General features: G+C 40.5%; 1 protein-coding gene and 1 pseudogene across 1 annotated transcript; one reads left to right on the forward strand and one right to left on the reverse strand.

Moving 5' to 3' along the window:
• Positions 1-3,207: 3,207 nt before the first annotated feature.
• LOC119514756 lies at positions 3,208-8,135 on the reverse strand (annotated as a pseudogene).
• On the forward strand, positions 8,134-16,738 carry LOC119513714 (keratin-associated protein 4-7-like). The gene is made up of 3 exons (XM_037809144.1): positions 8,134-8,438; positions 10,200-10,689; positions 16,358-16,738. Exons 1-3 carry the CDS (start codon positions 8,134-8,136, stop codon positions 16,736-16,738), a joined length of 1,176 nt encoding a protein of 391 aa, XP_037665072.1.
• Positions 16,739-21,745: the final 5,007 nt, after the last annotated feature.

Genomic DNA, 21,745 nt, shown 5'->3' on the forward strand with positions numbered 1-21,745 from the left:
TGATCATCATTTCTTACGTCTAACTAAAAACAAAATTTAATCTTGATTCTCTTTAGCTCTCTACAGTGATCAATATTTATTATCATTTCTCAAACAGATTTTTTTTTTTGAGTTTTGTTTTCACTCATAATGATATCTGAATTATATTCCTAGGTGGTCTTTTCTAATAAAATCTTATTTTCCTGCATTGGATGGTATGTTTTTGCTTGTTTTTTTTTACAGCACTTCTTTTATAAGTCCTCACTTTTGAATTGAATTTTATATCTGTTATCTCATTTGAGTCTTACAATGGCCCACAAGTTGGGCAGAGCAAAGATTTCATTAACATTTTAGGGGTGAGTAAATGAATCTCACACATCTATAAATGACAGATGCAGGTCCATTTCCCAGGTTTTCTTCTTCTAGTTTCTATGGGTTCTGGTCGACCACTGGTGCACCCCGTCACCAACAATGTGAGCCCCACCCTCACCTAATGGGATCTCTTCTTTGATGACTTGGAAATGGTATTGTGTTATCATTTAATTCACTTCAGCAGAAATTGGGATCAAGAATCACCCCTGTAAAGCACACATGTTCCAGCCACCTTTCCTGCACTCCAAACTTGAATACATTTGGCACCTGATGTAAACACTATGCAGGAAAATAAATTCGTACCAGTTCCTGAGATTTGAGGTAGCTATGAAATAGGCTTATAACCCTTTGATCTAATAACAATCTGTGGACTGGGAAAGCATGTTTCTTGTGCTTTATGTGAAAAAGGTAAAGCAGCTCAGGAAAATTAAAATCAGAGTTTACAGGGAAAAAGAGAGAAAGTTTAGGAAGATGAAAAGGGGAAGGAAGGATTCATTATCCGAAGTAATTATGGGCAAAGGCTGGATCCCAAGTGGGGGACACCTGGGTCTTCTCATGAAAAGCTGAGTATAATCCCTCCATGCCGGGGCCAGGCTCATCCTGGGAGTCATGTCCCACTTTGCCAGGGAGACTCATACCCCTGGGAGTCATGTCCCACATAAGGGGGAGGGTCATGAATCCATGTGCAGAGATGGGCCTGAGAGAGAAAGGCCACATGTGAACAACAGAAGAGGTTCCCTGGAAGTGACTCTTAGGCACAATTATAGGTGGGCTTAGCCTTCCCTTAGCAGCAGGAAGTCTCATAAGAGCAAGCCTCAAGAGCAAGGACTTTACTTATTACGTAGGGGGTCCCTAATCTCACATAGCATATATTCTGTCCAAAATAAACAATCAACGTCTCACATTAACCTCATTTAGTTGTACAATCATCATCACTCTCCATTTTAAACAATTATCATAACCCAGAACACCCCATAACTCTTATTCCCCACCCAATTATTTACCCCTAGTATTGGTGAGTACCATAAGGTATTCCTACTAAATATAGTCCATAGTATATAACAGGTAGTTTTCCCCATATACCATTCTGTTGTTAACTCTTTCTTCAAGTTTCATACCTTAGAAGTAGGCCATGCAAGAACTTATTTATATTTGTAGTGCTAATGCATGAGATACATGACATTAAACAACCCTTCCAATTGTGTTGGCCTTCAATACAGCACTGATACTTCTAAACCCATTAATGAACTGTCACCACCCCAGTCCATTCTCATACCTTTAAGTTCAACTTTGTTAACAAGTCTGTACATATTAGGTGATCGTTCCCCTTTCTCGAGCTTCTTTCTCTCTCTAGGTCCCCTATATTCTACATTTTAAGTCACTAATTTTACACTATCGAGGCAGTTCATATTAGTGATACCATACTATATCTCTCCTTTTGTGTCTGACTTATTTCACTCAGCATTATGTCCTCAAGGTTCATTCACATTGCCATGTTTCAGGATTTCATTCCTTTTACTGCTGCATAGCATTCCTTCGTACATATATACAACATTTTGTTCACACGTTCATCTGTTGAAGGACACTTGGGTTGTCTCCATGTTCTGGCAATTGCAAATAATGCTGCTATGAACATTAGAGTGCAAACTTCTGTTCGTGTCACTGCTTTCAGATCTTCTGGATTTATACCAAGTAGTGGAATTGCCAGGTCACAGGGTAGCTTGATACTTAGTTTTCTGAGGAACCGCCAAATTGTCTTCCACAGCAGCTGTAACATTATCCAGTCCCACCAGCTGTGGATAAGAGTTCTAATTTCTCCATATCCTCTCCTACATTTGTACTTACTTGTTTGTTTAATAGCAACCATTCTTACAGGTATGAGATAGCTCATTGCGGTTTTTCATTTCCCTGATAGCTAATGAAGATGAACATTTTTTTCATGTGCTTTTTAGCCATGTTTATTTCCTCTTTGGAAAAATGTCTTTTCATATCTTTTGACCATTTCATAATTGGGCCGTTTGTACTTCTGTCAATGAGTTGTAGGATTTCTTCATAAATGCTGGATATCAGTCCCTTATTGGATACATGGTTACCAAATATTTTCTCCCATTGAGTTGGCTGCATCTTCACCTTTTTGACAAAGCCCTTTAAGGCAGAGAAGCTTTTGATTTTGATGAGTTCCCATTTATCTCTTTTTTTTTTTTTCATTTCTTGTGCTTTGGATGTAAGATCTAAGAAGCCACCTCCTATGACTAGATCTTGAAGTTCCCACATATTATATTCTAGAAGTTTTATGGTACTGGCTCTTATATTTAGGTCTTTAATCCACTTCGAGTTAATTTTTGTATATGGTGTGAGATAGCGGTCCTCTTTCCTTCTTTTGGATATGCATATCCAGTTCTCCCAGTCCAATTTGTTGAAGAGGCTACTTTCCTTATATTTAGAAAGCTAAATAATTGCTTCTTTATATGCATTCAACATCAAGGATCCAGAAATAATGAGTATTAAAGAAAAAAACTTCAGGAATGTGTTTAAAAATTGTCAGATGCTGCCAACTATCACAGGTGAACAAAAAGGAGCTATACTAAACCCAGTTTGGCACAGTCAAGAAATCTTAGTCTTGAATAATCAAATATTCTGGTTTATAACATTAGCACATGGGACTCTGATGAAATTCATGGAAAATGGAATGCTATTTTAGTTGTCTTTGGTAATTCAAAATTACCCCAACACCTTGCTACTAAAAGAAGCAATATCCATTAAAAATTCTCAGCGCTAAACTGGTTGACCGGCTTCAGTATGAACTGTATACAGAGACACATGCATGCATTTTGACCAGACGATTGTTCTTTAAAATTATGGTTTCCTCAGGTAGTAAACTACAAACTGTCCCCCATTGCTGGTCTTACCTGGATCAGTGCTGCCTGACCTGAGCTGCGCACAAATGTTCTCATTTTCCTGCAGAGCCTTTTTAAAGTAGAAAATCCCCAAATTGTGCTTGCTCGTGGAGAAATGGATACAACCAAGATTATTCCAGAACATGCATCTCAAGCATTCACCTGTTTTCATCAATCGCGGATGCTCAGCAATGTTTGAACTATTTAATAGCCTCACGGCTTTTCAATAATTGCCTCTTAAGTACTCAAAATTGTTTTTAAGAAATAGAGAGGGTGCCGAATTTCCAGAGGTATTCATAACTGACTGCGTGTCCCTTTTGCATGCTTTCAGGGACTTCATTTGGATATAAGCTCTCAGTTTACACTGATGTATCTTTAATTTTACAGCCTCTATGAGAGCTCCATTTTCAGCTCTATGATTAGATCCATCTTTGAGGGTGTTATTACCAGCCTCAATCTTTCCATTTTTGCTACTTTGCCCTGGGAAATCATTTTTGCTAGGACAGCAAGAAGATACAAAGATTTCTCAGCTTGGTAGGTTAATCTATACAGGTCTACAAGCAAAAAACACATGGCTTAGGCAAATTTTTCCTGAAAAGTCTCTATGAACTGACAGTTTTTTGCTGACTGATACTGCTTCTGTATACTGCCGCAAGTGATAATGACTGCTTGATTGTAATACAACGTGCTGTTTTCCACATTATCTAATCCATCCATTTCAACAGCTGAGTGGACCCGATTCTTCAGTTGGTTAAGTGTTTGTCTCAAATTATCTGCTGTCATTTGGTTATTTTATTTAAAAAATTCAGCTACTGCTGTATTCAAAATTATTTTATAATTATCTCTGTTTACATCTTGTAGGCAGGCAAGGTGCTGCAGACATGCATCACAATTCCCAGCTATGAAGGCTTGAAAAGCATTGCCTGACAACTCCTTCTCTTGATCAGTGATCCCAGAGGACTGACCTGTCCCTCCATGTTTCTCTGCTCCATGGTCTCTTCCTGTTCACAGTGGATCTTTCTAGACTAATCCCAGTTGATAGGTACAGGGGTGGGGGTGGGGGCAGACTTGCAGAACCTTTCCTCCATTTTCTTCATCTTGGGATCTGGACCCTGCAGCCTTGTGTGCAGTCATTAACCCCAGTCTCCTTATGTGTAAAACGTGGAGAATATGGAAAAAGAATCAGTTGGAGATGTATAATGAATGCCACTGACATAAAAATGTGTATAGAATATTTTTTCAGAGATATAAAGGATTTTATCAATTTACCTTCTGAAGACTGGTAAAGCTCTTATGTAAATTGTCATTGGGATGCCCAAGAATTGGCAGGATGTTTTAACATCTTCTGTAAGTAAACACCAGGATGTTGAAATGCGTCACAAATTGGTGACCAGATCCACCCCATCTGACAGATTTCTACTGTACCAATTTAGTTAGTATAAACGCTTGAGCAGCAAAATTTTAGATGTTACTTGAGAATGCAGTACGGATATTGGGACTTCAGATTCAACAGGAATTTAGACTTTTATTTCAGGAGTCACTCACCTCCCTCTGATAGATGATCTCCAGGCTATAGTGGAGGTGTTCAAATGTTGGATAATCTCCATATCCATCATTCTTTTGCGTTTTACAGAAAATTGCATTTTTAAATTTTTCCTCCCATCCTTCATGGGATTTTTAAAGTAAATGTTTTTATATTGAAACAGATAGCCCAATACACCTTTACCCAATTTCCAAAAACAACATCTTCTAAAACTAAAGAATACCAAAACCATGAATTGACATTGATACAGCCTAGACACAAAACTTCTCAGTCCCCACCAGGAACCCTCAGGTAGCCCTTGTGAGCCACACCTACCTCATCCCACCCACACCACCTGCTTCACCTATGTCTTCTGTGTTTTTTCCTAAAAGTTTTATAGATTTACATTTTACATTTAAGTCCATGATCCATTTTAAATTAATTGTTGTATAAAGTGTGAGAAATATGGGAATTCTTTTTTTTTAACTTTTTAGCTTTTACCAATTTTAGACTTAGATAAAAGTTGCAAAAACGGTACAGAGTTTCTTTATATCTCTCACCCAGCTTCCCCTAATGTTAATCTCTTATAAAACTGTAATACAATTCTCAAAAACAGGAAATCAACATTAGTACAACTTTATTGATTAAACCAGGGTTTGACAATTTTTTCTGTAAAGGGCTAGAGAGTAAGTATTTTAGGTTTTTGGCCCCTATGATGTCTGTTCCAACTACTCAATGCTTTTGTTTTAGCAAGAAGACAGCCACAGACAGTTTGTAAGTAAATGAGCTTGGCTGTCTTTCAGGAAAACTTAATTTACAAAATCATTGCAGGCTTGGTTGCAGGCCTGAACTAAACTACATCCTGTGTGAGAATTTCACTAGTTTTTTTCCATTTGTGTCCTTTTTTTTTTTTCCAGGATCCTATTTAGGATCCCACATTCATTTTTTTTCTTTACTTTTAATTTTGAAATAATTTTAGACTTAAAGAAGAATTGCAAAAAATAGTACAGAGTTCCTGTACTCCCTTCTCCTTATTTTAGCTAACATCTAACCATCTAAAAATTATCAAAACCAAGAAATAAACCTTGGTACAATACTATTAACTGTATGTCTTAGTTTGCCAGGCTGCTCTGACAAATACCACACAATGGATTGGCTTGAACAACAGGAATTTATTGGCTCACAGTTTTGAGGCTAGAAGTCAGAAATCAGGATCCCAGGAAGGCTTGCTTTCTCCCCAAAGATCTGTGGCGTTCTAGTCCTGGCTGCCAGCAATCTTGGGGGTTTCTTGTTTCCGCCTCCCATCATATGGCCATGCCCTCTCCTTTTTCTTTCGGGGTCCCACTGACTTCTCCTCATGGCCTTCTCCTTATAAGGCCTCCACTAATCCAGACTGAGGACCCCCTCATTCAGTTGGGCCACACCTTACTAAAATGGCATCTTCAAGAGGTCCTGTTTACGATGGGTTTAGCCCCACAGGAATGCAGATTAAGGTTAAGAACATGTGTTTATTGGGGTACAGAGGGAATTCTTTGTAAATCTTTTATAACTTTACTAGAAGTCTGAAATAATTCCAAAATGAAGACTTAATAAAATAAATTGAAAGTAGGGGCAGAGTATATGAGGCATAATATTAGTTAGAAAACAGAGTGGGGCATATAGTCATTAGGTTGCACAATAGATAGGATAAATTGTAGAAGATACACTGACATGGAAGACTAAAGCTGAATAATTCAGAGTGTGAAGTATAGAATGTTTTAACTGAATGACAATGAAAATATTACTTGTCAAAATTTTGGGATGCTGTAAAATTGGTACTATACCTGCATTTATGGACTTAAATAGTTTCATTAGAATAAAATCTAAAAATTAATTAACTAAAAACCACTTTAATGAGTTAGGAAAATAAAAATTGTATTAACCAAGGAATCATAAATTAACTAAAGGGTATATTAATGAAATAATTTACAAAGATACAGTGGAGAAAACAAAAAAGCCAAAAAATATTTTTGTTTTTTTTGCTAACTAAAATATTGATAAACCACTGTCAGGAGTGATCAAGAAAAAGAGAGAAGACAGAGATAACAAAATTATGGGTGAAGCATAGGATGTACCCTGATCAAAGATAGAAACAAACTGTCCACATGGGACAGTTAAAATTGGATTTCAAGCACATGTAATGTACAAAAAGTCAACTGTAGGGATATTAATACCTAAAGATAAAGATATCGAAACCTTAAAAGTCTTAGTAGATAAGTTATGGGAATGACTTTTGATCTTCAAATAGAGATCTCTTACAAGGACAAAAATAGTGAAAAAGGAGAAAAACCTGGGGAAAATGCAGGCTTCACCTCACATGTTTCCTTCACTGGAAAACTGTAGCCCAAATTTGATTGCTTTCCTGGAAATACTTGTCATATATTTCTCCAGCTTTCATGATTATTCATAGCCGGAGGGTAAATCCTATGCTGCTTCCACGTTACAGGTGGAACCAGAAGACCAGTAACCTGGGTTAACTCAGCATCATGACTCAGCACGTTTCCAGTAAGGCCAGGGGCTGTGCTATAAGGCAGCCTTCAACCCAACTGCGAGGGGCACAACACACCAAAGAGTGACTCGGGCGAGTCCAGCCTGGCGAGTAAGATGGACCATTTATTAGGGGCTAATATAGGGATTTTGCCCTCAGCAGCATGAAGAGGGACAGAAATTCCTTGCTATGCTTGTCTGCACTGACCAGGCCAATGTTTGATAAGCTTCAGACAAAGGGATGTGGGGTTGAGGCCCTGGCACCGTGTGGTTGGCTGGGTATGCATTCAAATTTAGGATTTCAAGTTGGCCTATCAGCTTCCACAACACTTTATGTTGTCCTCAAGGTAAATTATAGTGTATCACGGAAAGGGAAATATCTGTTCTCTAGGGCCTGTGCGAGAGGGAAGAGTTGGGGAAGATGCAAAAGTTCATATATCTTACACATGACCATCACCCTCTCTTCAGAGGTGCTTCCCAATGTAAGTCTCACCAAGGGAAAGCAGATGCAGACTGACACTTGTGACGTCTCAACAGGCTTAACAGTGCTTCATGGCTGCATAACTCATTTCAGGAAAATAGTCTTAATTTATGTATCAATAAGGAAAGCAAACAAATCAATTACCCTGAGAAAATTCTTAACACTTCAGGACCAACTTCCTCCTTGGGCCATTTCCCCATGGACCATGGAAAATAACATAAACAACAACAAGGAAAAGTTCTGCTCATTGGTCCCAACATTGGGGGTCCAGTGTATAAAAGCCCCAGAAGAGAAGGACTTCTCAGAATCTGGGAAACTCACCTTTGAACAGGAACTCCCCCTCCACACCTGACACCATGTGCTACTGCTGCTCCCCTTGCTGCCAGCCAACTTGCTGCAGAACCACCTGTTGTAGGACCACCTGCTGCCAGCCCTCCTGCTGCGGGTCCAGCTGCTGCCAGCCTTGCTGTCAGAACACCTGCTGTGGGTCAGGCTGCTGCCAGCCTTGCTGCTGTCCATCCTGCTGTGGGTCCAGCTGCTGCCAGCCTTGCTGCCGCCCAGTCTGTTGTCAGACCACCTGCTGTAGGACCACCTGCTGCCGCCCCAGCTGCTGCTGCAGCCCTTGCTGTGTTTCCAGCTGCTGCCGCCCTTCCTGTTGCTAAAGCACATACCCAGAGCCACCACCCACCACAGACCATCTATCCTCAACCGTTCTACAAGATCCTACTCCTGCAAAAATCTCGTCCCCCATGCTTGCCTGAGAAACAACATGTGACTTTGACTACTGCTGGCATCTTCTTAAGGCAAAGCTTGTGAGTCTGCTGAGGAATGCCGTCCTACTTCACCTTGATTTGAATCTCCTTTATTTCCTCCACATTACTGTGCTCAGTGCTGGGCAGCGCCATGTGAATTTGCCCGGGATTCACAGTCTCAGCCTTGGGAAAGTGATCATCATTTCTTGTCTCTAACTAAAAAGAAAAAAAATTTTAAATCTTTTGATTGTGTGTTTAGCTCTGTACAATGATCAAAATGGATTAGCATTTTTCATATGGATATTATTTTGAGTTTTGTTTTCATTCATAATGGTATCTGAATTGTGTTCATAGGTGCTCTTTGCTAATAAAATCTGTATTTTCTTGCATCAAATGGTATGTTTCTTGGGTTTTCTTTTTTTTCAATAGTGCTTCCTTTATAAGTCCTCACTTTTGAATTGAATTTTATATCTATTACCTCATTCAAGTCTCGAAATGGCCCTATAAATTGGGCAGAGCAGAGATTTCATTGCCAGTTTAAGGATGAGAAAATGAATTTCACACATCTAGGAAATGATGGAAGCAATCCCAATGCCAGGTCCTCTGTTTCCAGGCCTAACATTTGCATCTTTCTCCAAGTAGAACTAACACATGTAACAAGGCACGGGGAATACGCTGCAAATACTTGTTTTACATATTTCTACAGCCTTCATTATTGTTTACAACTGAAGGGCAAAACCTATGCTTCTCCACGTTACAGGTGGAATCAGAAGCCTAGTCAACCTAGTAAACCTGGGTTAACACAGCACCATGACTCACCATGTTTCCAGTAAGGCCAGGGGCTGTGCTATAAGGCAGCCTTCAACCCAACTGCAAGGGGCACAACACACCAAAGAATGACTGGGACGAGTCCAGCCTGGAGAATAAGATGCAGCATTTATTACGGGCTTTAATGGGGACCTCGTCCTCAGCAGTGGGAGGAGGGAGAGCTGGTCAGCACTGACCAGAGGACAGGCCCGTGTTTGATAAGCTTTGAATACAGGGATGTGGGGTTGAGGTTCTGGTACTGTGTGGTTGGCTGTGTACGGAATCAAACTACGGATTTCAAGTTGGCTTATCAAGCTTTGACAACATGTGATGTTGTCCTCAAGGGAAGATGCACTGTTTTCGTGATAGAGGAACATCTATTCCCTAGAACCTGTGGGAAAGGGAAGAGTTGGGGAATAATGCAAAGGATCGTATATCTTACACACATCACCATCACCCTCTCTACAAAATGCCTCCCAATGTAAGTCTTGCCGAGGGAAAGCAGATGCAGACTGACACTTGTGACATCTTAACAGGGTTAACAGTATTTCTGGACTACACAGATCATTTCAGGAAAATACCCTTATTTTTAGGTTTCAATTAGGAAAACAAGCAAATTAATTACCCTGAGAAAATTCTTAGCACTTCAGGACCAAATTCCCCCTTGGGCCATTTCCCCATGGATCATGGAAAATAACATAAACAACAACAAACAAAAGTTCTGCTCATTGGTCCCAACATTGCGGGTCCAGTGTATAAAAGCCCCAGAAGAGAAGGACTTCTTAGAATCTGGGAAACTCACCTTTGAACAGGAACTCCCCCTCCACACCTGACACCATGTGCTGCTGCTGCTCCCCTTGCTGCTCCCCTTGCTGTCAGCCAACTTGCTGCAGAACCACCTGTTGTAGAACCACCTGCTGCCAGCCCACCTGCTGTGGCTCCAGCTGCTGCCAGCCTTGCTGCCGTCCATCCTGCTGCGGGTCCAGCTGCTGCCAGCCTTGTTGTCAGAACACCTGCTGTGGGTCAGGCTGCTGCCAGCCTTGCTGCTGTCCATCCTGCTGTGGGTCCAGCTGCTGCCAGCCGTGCTGCCGCCCCAGTTGCTGCTACACAACCTGCTGCCGGCCAGCTTGCAGTGGCCCCGTGTACTGCTCGAGAACCTGCTACCAACCAACGTGCTGCTGCGTGCCCGGTTGCCTAACCAATAGCTGTGGGTCCAGCTGCTGCCAGCCTTGCTGCGGTCCATCCTGCTGTGGGTCAGGCTGCTGCCAGCCTTGCTGTCGCCCAGTCTGCTGTCAGACCACCTGCTGTAGGACCACCTGCTGCCGCCCCGGCTGCTGCTGCAGCCCTTGCTGTGTTTCCAGCTGCTGCCGCCCTTCCTGTTGCTGAAGCACATACCCAGAACCACCACCCACCACAGACCATCTATCCTCAACCATTCTACAAGTTCCTACTCCTGCAAAAATCTCGTCCCCCATGCTTGCCTGAGACACAACATGTGACTTTGACTACTGCTGGCATCTTCTTCAGCCAAAGCTTGCGAGTCTGCTGAGGAATGCCGTCCTACTTCACCTTGATTCGAATCTCCTTTATTTCCTCCACATTGCTGCGCTCACTGCTGGGCAGCGCCATGTGAATTTGCCCGGGATTCACGGTCTCAGCCTTGGGAAAGTGATCATCATTTCTTGTCTCTAAAAAGAAAAAAAATTTTAAGCCTTTTGATTGTGTGTTTAGCTCTGTACAATGATCAAAATAGATTAGCATTTTTCATATGGATATTATTTTGAGTTTTGTTTTCATTCATAATGATATCTCAATTTTGTTCATAGGTGCTCTTTTCTAATAAAATCTGTAATTTCCTACATCAGATGGTATGTTTTTTGGGTTTTGTTTTTTTTCAATAGTGCTTCTTTTATAAGTCCTCACTTTTGAATTGAATTTTATATCTATTACCTCATTCAAGTCTCAAAATGGCCCTATACATTGGGCAGAGCAAAGATTTCACTGCCAGTTTAAGGATGAGAAAATGAATTTCACACATCTAGGAAATGATGGAAGCAATCCCAATGCCAGGTCCTCTGTTTCCAGGCCTAACATTTGTATCTTTCTACAAGTAGAACTAACACACGTAACAAGGCACAGGGAGGACACTCACCTTGTGTTGCTTTTATAACAATGGAAATAACTAGACTCTTGAGTTGTGGAACACTTTTCTATCTTCACTGCTCTTCCCAGATACCCTTTCCTCCTCTATGACCAACAGACATTGCCTTTAGGATTTCCTATCAAAAAAGGGAGGCCTTGCATCTTTTATGGGTTCTGGTCAGCTACTAATGCACTCTGTCATCAACGAACCAAGTGAGCCCCAATGTCATCTAAAGAGAACTGCTCTCTGATTGCATGGAAATGGTATCCGGGTATCACTTAATTCATCTCAGCGGTAACTGACACACACGTTGGGCCACATTTCCTGGGCTCCCGAACATTGAATAGATTTGGTCTCATGACCTCAACATTATGAAGCAATGAAATGTGTACCAAGTCATGAGTTCTGAGATAACAATGAAATGGGCTAAAAACCCTTGGTCTAATCATAATCTCTGGAACATAAAAGGGTCCTTCTGCTTTATGGGAAAAAGATAAAGCAGGGAAGGGATATTAAAATCAGAGTTTACAGGGAAAATGACAGAATGGATAGGAATGTGAAAAGGAGACGTAAGCATGCGTTACCCAAAGTCAAGATGGATATTAGTTTGGTTCCCAAGTGGAGGGAACCTGGATCACTCAATGAAAAGATAAAGAGAAAAAAAGAATAGCCAAAACACTCAGTGGCACAAAGGCAAAAGCAACTCTGAGATGAAAGTAGGAGGGTTTTATGGGGTCACCTTTTTAAGGGACACAAAGGTGTTTTGGTTGGTTAATGCACTAGATGTGCACGAGATGTATTATCTTCCTAGAGGTTGTATCTGGAATTCTTTGCTTAGTTACTTAGTTTTCCAACAGAGGGAACACTTTGGGATGAGTTACGCTGATTTAATGAGTCCCTACTCAATACTAGGTAGTGAGCTGGATCCTTTATCCACAATCCCATTCTCGAAGATTCCTGAAAGGTGGGTATTATTGCCTCTATATCAGATCTTAAGAAACCATAAATGTTGGAGGTAATTTCCAAACTTGCATGAATAACACATCTTAATATGGCTTCACTAGCAATGCTGTTTTCGGTGTTGTTTGGGAATTGAGAGCCATATAGATAAATGCAACATAATTGAGGGTCCACAAACAGATCCACATATACATTACCCATTGATCTTAGACAAAGGTGCCAAGATGAGTAGTCAGAAAGTTTAGTCTTTTGACCAAATGACACCCCTGTGCAAAAAAATGAACCTTGACTCATGTTTCACATCATATACAGAAATCAAGTCAAAGAGGATCAGGAGCTAAGCGTAAAAATGTAACACTACAGAACTTCAAAAAGGAAACAGGCAAAATGCATTTTGGCTTACATTTTAAGGGTGAAACCACCTTGGGGTAGACTCACTGTAATCAAGCCCAAAAATAAGTATGCAAATTTATTATTAATTTACACGAGAAATAACTTAAAGAGGAACTACAATTTTCATAGGTCATTTTGACCAGTATATTTTTCCTATATGCATAAATGCATGAAAAGTTAAATCATAACCAAAGTATCAGAACAGGGCATTCGGAGAAGAATTTTGCATGGCATCTAATGCACACGTTTCACAATAGTTTTCCAATGAATCTCAAGACTCAAAGTGCCTTGTCTGGCTCTCTCTATCCCCTGCAGTGCTTGGCCAGGCCTCACTGACAGCTGCATTGGTGCCCCTCCTCTTTCTAAGCTGCCACAGTGCACCAGCCCCACCAGCCCCATTTAAGAGTCGCAGGTTATTTAGAAAACACCTTCAATCAACGTAGTGTAAATTCCGCAGCTTTTATGCGGCACCTCTAGTGCTCCCTGACTTCTGATACAGACTCACTCATGTCTCTGCACATGAGCATCAACAGTGGGAATTTATGTTTTTTCCCTGTTGATTTTTATCATAAAATTTATGGACTATTTTTGAAGTTTCGTGCATAGAAATCAAATTATATTTTAGGAGACTCAGGGTTTCATCCCATTCTCTTTCTTCCAAATATTTAACACTCAACCATACATGTCTGTCCTCAGGAACGGACACTGGCCCTTTACTTTCATTAGGTAATAATATGACATCATCAGCTTGTACGGGACCCATCCATCCCAAGCAGGACTCCCACCGTGAGTGGTGATGGGGGAGGCATGGCCTGCAGCAATTTCCTCTTCCTATGACAACAGCTGAACATAAAAGATAATTCCACGTTTCTGTCCTCTTAAAATATAGTATTATGGGAAAGACAAAGTAATACTTTCAGGAAACCCTTCTTCATCTTCTTTGCCTCTATAGAAAGTACGTAACAATGCTCCCCTCCTTTTCTACTAGAGAATGTCTACTCCGAATTCTTTGCACATGGCATATGTATCAGAACAATTTCACTTGAGTTGTATTTAAATAGGAAGGAATGTCAGTCTGTGGACCTGAAATCTGGGATAGCACCAATAGTTTAAGGCGTATGCTAGTTCCATACAAATGCCAATCCTGGTACTCGTATCAATGATAAATTGATGCACAGGAGGATTGAGAAGTTTGCTATGTTCAGACTTCCCTTGTCTGTAAAATGTGGAGAAAACGCAGAAAAAAGAAAAGGAGATATAACCTGCCTTCCTTCCTTCAGTCGGATTTTTAAAGAAAATTTTTATTTTGAAACACATCTATCCCCTGTATCCTCTACACAATACCCAAAAAGCCTATCTTGCAAAACTATAGAATATCACAACCAGGAATTGACATTGATACAGTCAAGATATAGAACATTTCCATTCTCAGAAGGATCCCTCAGGTAGACTTTGTGAGACACACCTACCTCCTTCCCTCCCACACCATCTGCTTCACCTATGTCTTCTAATGCGCTGTTTTTCTTTAACAGTTTCATGCTTTCAAAATTTACATTTAAGACCATGATCAACTTTAATTCATTTTTGTATAAAATATGAGATACACAGGAATACTTTGTAATATTATTGCAACTTTTCGATAAGTATGAAATAATTCCAAAAGGGTGTGTTAATAAAAATAAATTTATGCTAAAGGCAGAGAGAACAGGTACAATATTAGCTAGAAAATATTACTTAGAAAACAAATAGTAGAACTTAGTCATTACACTGCACAATGGATGGGAAAAATAGCAGGAGATACAGTGACATGGAAGACCAAACCTGAATAAATAAAATGTGAGGTATAGAATGTGTTAAAAGAATGACAAAGAATATGCTAAATATCAAAATTTGGGGATGCTGTCAAATTGGTACTTTGACTACATTCATAGCCTTAATTATTATGATGAGAAGAAAACCTCAAAATTAGTTAAGTGCCTGTCTGAATGAGTTAGAAAAATTAAAAAGGATCCATCAAGAAATCATAAAACAATTAAAGTTTCAGTTACTGAAATAATTAACAAAGATACAAAAGAGAGGACGAACAAAGCCAAAATTTGCTCTCTTTTTTGTTTCTTTAAGTAAAAAATTGATAACCCATTGTCCGCTGTGATCAAAAATAAGAGAGAATTCAGAGATAAAAACATGAAGGATGAAGCCTAGAATGTACATTGATCAAAGCTGGAAACAATCTATTCACAAGCGACAGAAAAAAATGGATTCCAACCACATGCAATGTACAAAAGTTCAATCTAGGAGTATGAATTACCTAAAGATAAAAAACAAAACCTTAAAATTCTTACTAGATAATTTATGAGGATGACTTTTGATCTGGAGGTAGGGCGATATCCCTTGAAAGGAAAAAAATCCTGAAAACAGAGAAAACCCTGGGGAAAATGCGAGCTTCACCTCGCGGGTTTCCCTTTTTCAAGGACTGTAGCGCAAGTTGGCTGCTGTGCTGTAAATACTTGTTTTATATATTTCTCCAGCCCTCGTTATTGTCTACAAATGAAGGGTAAATCCTATGCTTCTCCACGTTACAGGTGGAATCAGAAGCCTAGTCAACCTAGTAAACCTGGGTTTTACTCAGCACCATGACTCAGCATGTTTCCAGTAAGGCCAGGGGCTGTGCTATAAGGCAGCCTTCAACCCAACTGCGAGGGGCACAACACACCAAAGAGTGACTCGGATGAGTCCAGCCTGGAGAATAAGATGCAGCATTTATTAGGAGCTTTAACGGGAACCTCGTCCTCAGCAGCGGGAGGAGGGACAGAAATCTCTTGCTACGCTGGTCACCACTGACCAGAGGACAGGCCCGTGTTTGATAAGCTTCGAATACGGGGATGTGGGGTTGAGGACCTGGCACTGTGTGGTTGGCTGTGTATGGAATCAATGGACAGATTTAAAGTTGGCTTATCAAGCTTCGACAACACGTGATATTGTCCTCAAGGGAAGATGCACTGTTTTCGTGATAGAGGAACATCTATTCCCTAGAACCAGGGGGAAAGGGAAGAGTTGGGGAATAATGCAAAGGATCCTATATCTTACACACATCACCATCACCCTCTCTACAAAGTGCTTCCCAATGTAAGTCTTGCCAAGGGAAAGCAGATGCAGACTAGACACTTGTGACATCTTAACAGGCTTAACAGTATTTCTTGACTGCATAGACCATTTCAGGAAAATACTCTTATTTTTCAGTTTCAATTAGGAAAACAAACAAATCAATTACCCTGAGAAAATTCTTAACACTTCAGGACCAACTTCCTCCTTGGGCCATTTCCCCATGGACCATGGAAAATAACATAAACAACAACAAGGAAAAGTTCTGCCCATTGGTCCCAACATTGGGGGTCCAGTGAATAAAAGCCCCACAAGAGAAGGACTTCTCAGAATCTGGGAAACTCACCTCTGAGCAGGAACCTGCCCTCCACACCTGACACCATGAGCTGCTGCTGCTCCCCTTGCTGCTCCCCTTGCTGCCAGCCAACTTGCTGCAGAACCACCTGTTGTAGGACCACCTGCTGCCAGCCCACCTGCTGTGGCTCCAGCTGCTGCCAGCCTTGCTGCTGCCCCAGTTGCTGCTACACAACCTGCTGCCGGCCAGCTTGCAGTGGCCCCGTGTACTGCTCAAGAACCTGCTACCAACCAACGTGCTGCTGCGTGCCCGGTTGCCTAGCCAATAGCTGTGGAACCAGCTGCTGCCAGCCTTGCTGCCAGAACACCTGCTGTGGGTCCAGCTGCTGCCAGCCTTGCTGCCGCCCAGTCTGTTGTCAGACCACCTGCTGTAGGACCACCTGCTGCCGCCCCAGCTGCTGCTGCAGCCCTTGCTGTCTTTCCAGCTGCTGCCGCCCTTCCTGTTGCTAAAGCACTCACCCAGACGCACCAACGCCATGAGCCATCTTTTCTCAACCATTTACCAATGTTCCTACTCCTGCAGTGAACTTGCTCCCCATGCTTTCCTGAGAACAACATGCTGACATTGAACACTGCTGGCATCTTCTTCAGGCGATGCTTGTGAGTCTGCTGAGGAATGCCGTCTACTTCACCTTGATTTCATTCTTCATTTCCTCTAGAATGCTGGTCAGCACCATCAGAAGTTGCCCTGGATTCATTGTCTCAGCCTTGGGAAAGCAATCATCAATTTTCGTCTCTAATTAAAGAAAAAAAATTTAAATCTTATGATTGTGTATTTAGCTCTCGAAATGATCAATACTGATTAGCTTTTTTTCATTGGAAAGTGTTTCGTATTTGTTTTTCACTCTTGATGATATCTGAATTGTCTTCCCTAGCTGGTCTATTGTAATAAAATCTGTATTTTCGGATCTCATTTTATGTATTTTGCTTTTTTTTTTAATAGCACTTCCTTTATAAGGCCTCCCTTTTGAACTGAATTTTGTATCTATTATCTCATTCAAGACTCACAATGACCCTACATGTTGGGCAGAGCAAAGATTTAGTTGCCATTTTCAGAATGAGAAAATGAAATTCACACATCTAATAAATGATAGCAGCAGTCACAATGCCCAGGTCCCCTGCTTCCAGGCTTAATGTGCTTTTATTTGCATCTTTCTCCAAGCAGAACTAACACAGGGAACAGGACACAGGGAATGTGCTGACTTTGAGTTGCTTCTCTAACAATCGAAATAACTATGCTCCATCTGTGGAACACTTTTCTATCTGCAAAGCTCTTCCCAGTTACCGTTTCCACCTCTATGACCGACAGACACTGCCTTTAGGAGTTCCCATCAACGACGGGAGGCCTTGAATATTCTATGGTTTCTGGTCAACCACTGGCGCGCTCTGGCACCAACGAACAAAGCAAGCCCCACCCTCACCTGAAGGAATCTGTTCTTTGATGGCATGGAAATGGTATTTTGGTATCATTTAATTCATCTCAGCAGGAATTGGGATTAAGAATCACCCCTGAAAAGCACACACTCTGGGGCCACCTTTCTTGTGCTCCCAAACTTTGAATAAAGTTGGTCTCATGCCATAAACATTATAAAGGAAAATAAACTTGTACCGAGTCCTAAGATTTGAGGTAGCTATGAAATAGGAATATAACCCTTTGATCTAATCTTAATCTCTGGATCATAAAAGGGTGCTTCTTTCACTTTGTGTGAAAAAGATAAAGCAGCTAGGGATATTAAAATCCGAGTTTACTGGGAAAAAGAGAATGGGTAGGAATCTGTAAAGGAGGAGGAAGGATGTACTATCCAAAGTGAAGATTGGCATTAGGTGGGTTCCCAAGTGGTGGGCAGCTGGACCTTCTGACGAAAAGCTGAATAAAAAGAACAGCCAAAGCACTTAGTTGCACAAAGTCTAATGCAGCTCTGAGACGAAAACAAGAGGTTTGACAGCATCACCTTAAGAGGCAAGAGATGTGTTATCTTCCTAGAGGTTGTCTCTGGAATTCTTTGCTTAGTAACTTGGCTTTGCAACAGAGGGAATACTTTGGAATGAGTTACTGTGATTTAATGAGTAGCTACTATGCATTAGGTACTGAGCTGGATCCTTTATCGACAATCTCATTCTCATACAATCCTGAGAGGCTGTTATTATTTCTCCTATATTAGAGCTGATGAAATCATAGATGAGGGAGGTAGAGTAACTTGCACAAGTTGCATGAAGCACACCATTATTTGGCTTCAATAGCAAGGTTAATTTGTGTGCTATTGTGAAATAACATCTGTCAAGGTCAATGGAACAACATTCTTGAGACTCCAGAAATAGATCCACACATATATTACCCATTGATTTTAGACAAAGATGCCAAGATAAGTAGTGAGAAATGTTCGTCTTTTAAACAAATGGCGCTGAAACAATTAAACATCCCTGTGCAAAAAAATTAACCTTGACTCATGCTTTACATCATATACAAAATCAACTCAATATAGACCATGGACCTAAGTGTAAAAAACTACACAACTTCAAGAAGGAAACCTAGGAAAAAAGCCCTTTGACTGAAATTTTAAGGGTGAAACCACCTCAGGGCGGACCCACTTTTACCAAGCCCATAAAATCAGTATTAACAATTTATAATTAATTTACATGAGAAATAACTTAGAGAGGAACTAGAGTTTTCATAGGTCATTTAGACAAACATACTGTTCCTATAAGAGTATCTGCATGAAAAGCTAAATCATAACCAGAAGGTTATCAGAACAGGACATTTGAGAAGAATATTTAATGGCATCTAATGTATAGGTTTCAAAATAGATTTGCCAACAAATCTGAAGGCTCAAGGTGTCTTGTCTGGCTCTCTCTATCCCCTGCACTGCTTGGCCAGGCCTCGCTGACAGCTGCATTGGTGCCCCTCCTCTTTCTAAGCTGCCATGGTGCACCAACCCCACCAGCCCCATTTAAGAGTCGCAGGTTCTTTAACAAACACCTTCAATCAACTTAGCGTAAATTCCGCAGCCTTGATGCTGCATCTCTTCTGATTCCTGACTTCTTTTTTTAATGCAATTTTATTGAGATATATGCACATACCATACAATCATCCAAAGTGTACAATCAATGTTCACAGTATCATCATACAGTTGTGCATTCATCACCACAATCAACTTTTTGAACATTTTCGTTACTCTAAAAAATAGAAATAAAAATAAGAATAAAAATAAAAGTAAAAAAGAAGTCCCAAAGCGTCTCATACCCCTTCTCCTCCGCTATTATTCATTTACTTTTTTTCCCCATTTTTCTACTCATCTGTCCATACACTGGATGAAGACAGTGTGAGCCACAAGGTCTTCACAATCACACAGTCACACCATGTAAGCTACATGGTTATAAGATCGTCTTCAAGAATCAAGGCCACCGGATTGCAGTTCAACAGTCTCAGGTATTTCCTTCTAGCTACTCTAATACACTAAAAACAAAAAAGGGATATCCATATAATGCATAAGAATAACCTCCAGAATGTCTTCTTCATACCATTTGAAATCTCTCAGACACTGCAACTTTATTATGTTTCATTTTGCTTTCCCTTTTTGGTCCAAGAAGGTTTTCTCATTCCCATGATGCCGGTTTCAGGCTCATCTCTGGGAGTCATGTTCCACCTTGCCAGGGATATTCACACCCTTGGGAGTCATGTCTGATGTAGAGGGGAGAGCAGTAATTTAACTGCCGAGTTGGCTTAGAGAGACAGGCCACATCTGAGCAACAAGAGAGGTTCTCTAGGGGTAACTCTTAGGTACAATTGTAGGTAGGCTTAGCCTCTCTTTTGCAGTAACAAGCTGCATAAGGGCAAGCACCAAGATCGAGGGCTTTGCCTACTAAACCGGTAGTCTCCAATGCTTGCGAAAGTATCAGGGATTCCCCAGGTGGGGAAGTTTACTATTTCCACATTTTTCCTCTGGTCCTCAAGGGGGCTTTGCAAATACTTTTTATTTTCTGCCCAAATTACTCTGGGATGTATCAGGGTTTCATGCTAACCTATACAAACCAACCAGATCTCACACCCTGTTCAAGGTTCCATGTAATTATGGTGTTTGAATAAACTGACCATACATGTAAAATTATACAGCATGCTAAAGAAAATAAAGATTTTCCACCAAATAAACATCTCTTCCTTTGGTCTCACACAGAAGTTCAGGTTTTTAAATACAGTCAATATCATCCTTTACCCTTTAGTCTGGTTTACCTTAGTCCTAACCAAGCCCGTTTCATTCATATCTCTAATTGAAGTCTGATCTCTTTTTCAGCTTCTTTAAAATTTGTTGTATGGGGTAAGGCTGACATTCATAGCTGCTGAACTCGCTCTGAGTCTCAGGTGTCACACAGATACCTGAAGTTCCAGGGACCAACCAGGTTATACACAAACAGCTCAGCATCTCAGAATTGAGAGACAACTGTTAAAACTCACAAATAGATGTGACTGCTGTAAGAGCTTACAATCTAGGAACCTTTACCATAAGCTTTCCCTCGTTAACCTACGTTCTCAGATTCAATTCTTAGAGTTTGCACGTTATACTTAGTCCACATTAGTGAGGTATTATAATGTTTGTCTTTTTGATTCTGGCTTATTTCACTCAACACACTTTCCTCAAGGTCCATTTACCTAGTAGCATATGTCACAACTTCATTCCTTCTTACTGTTGCTCATTATTCCATCATTCCATTTATCAGCTGATGTACCCTTAGGCCACCTCTTTTCTCCCACAGAGAAAGAGGAAGAGGAGAAAAGAATGAAGCATAAAAAAATAAAAGATAGAAGAAACAATAAAATAATATAAAATAAAATAAAATACAAAGTAGGTCAGACAATACCACCACCACCAAGAATCCCATATATCCCCCTCTTATAGATATTTAGCTTTGATATATTGCCTTTGTTACTGTGAATGGAAACATATACAATATTTATGTTAACCATAGTCTCTAGTTTGCGTTGATTGTATTTTTCCCCTATACCATCCAATTTTCAACACCTTGCAATGTTGACCTTCATTTGTTCTCCCTCATTTAAAAACATTCTTATATTTCTACATGTAATCAGCATCATTGACCACTCTGGCTGTCGCTAAGTTATATAATTCCACTCTTTATCTTCTATCTTTCTTTCTGGTGGCATACATGCCCCTAGCTTTCCTGTTTCAACCATACTCACACTCATCTTTGTTCAAAGTACCTACAATATTGTACTACCTTCACACAGTGTTATGCTATCCATTCCATTTCTGAATCTATACGATCAATCCTGTTGAACTATCTGTACTCCTTCAGCATCAAATGCCCGATCTCTAACCTCTTTCTATCTCCTGATACCCTGTGTTCTCAACTCTCAAATTTCCCTCATCAATGCTGGTTCATATTAGTGAGACAATACAGTATCCATCCTTTTATTTCTGGCTAATTTCACTCAATGTAATG

This window comes from Choloepus didactylus, chromosome 18 (assembly GCF_015220235.1).
Source record: "Choloepus didactylus isolate mChoDid1 chromosome 18, mChoDid1.pri, whole genome shotgun sequence".
Classification (NCBI taxonomy): domain Eukaryota; kingdom Metazoa; phylum Chordata; class Mammalia; order Pilosa; family Megalonychidae; genus Choloepus; species Choloepus didactylus.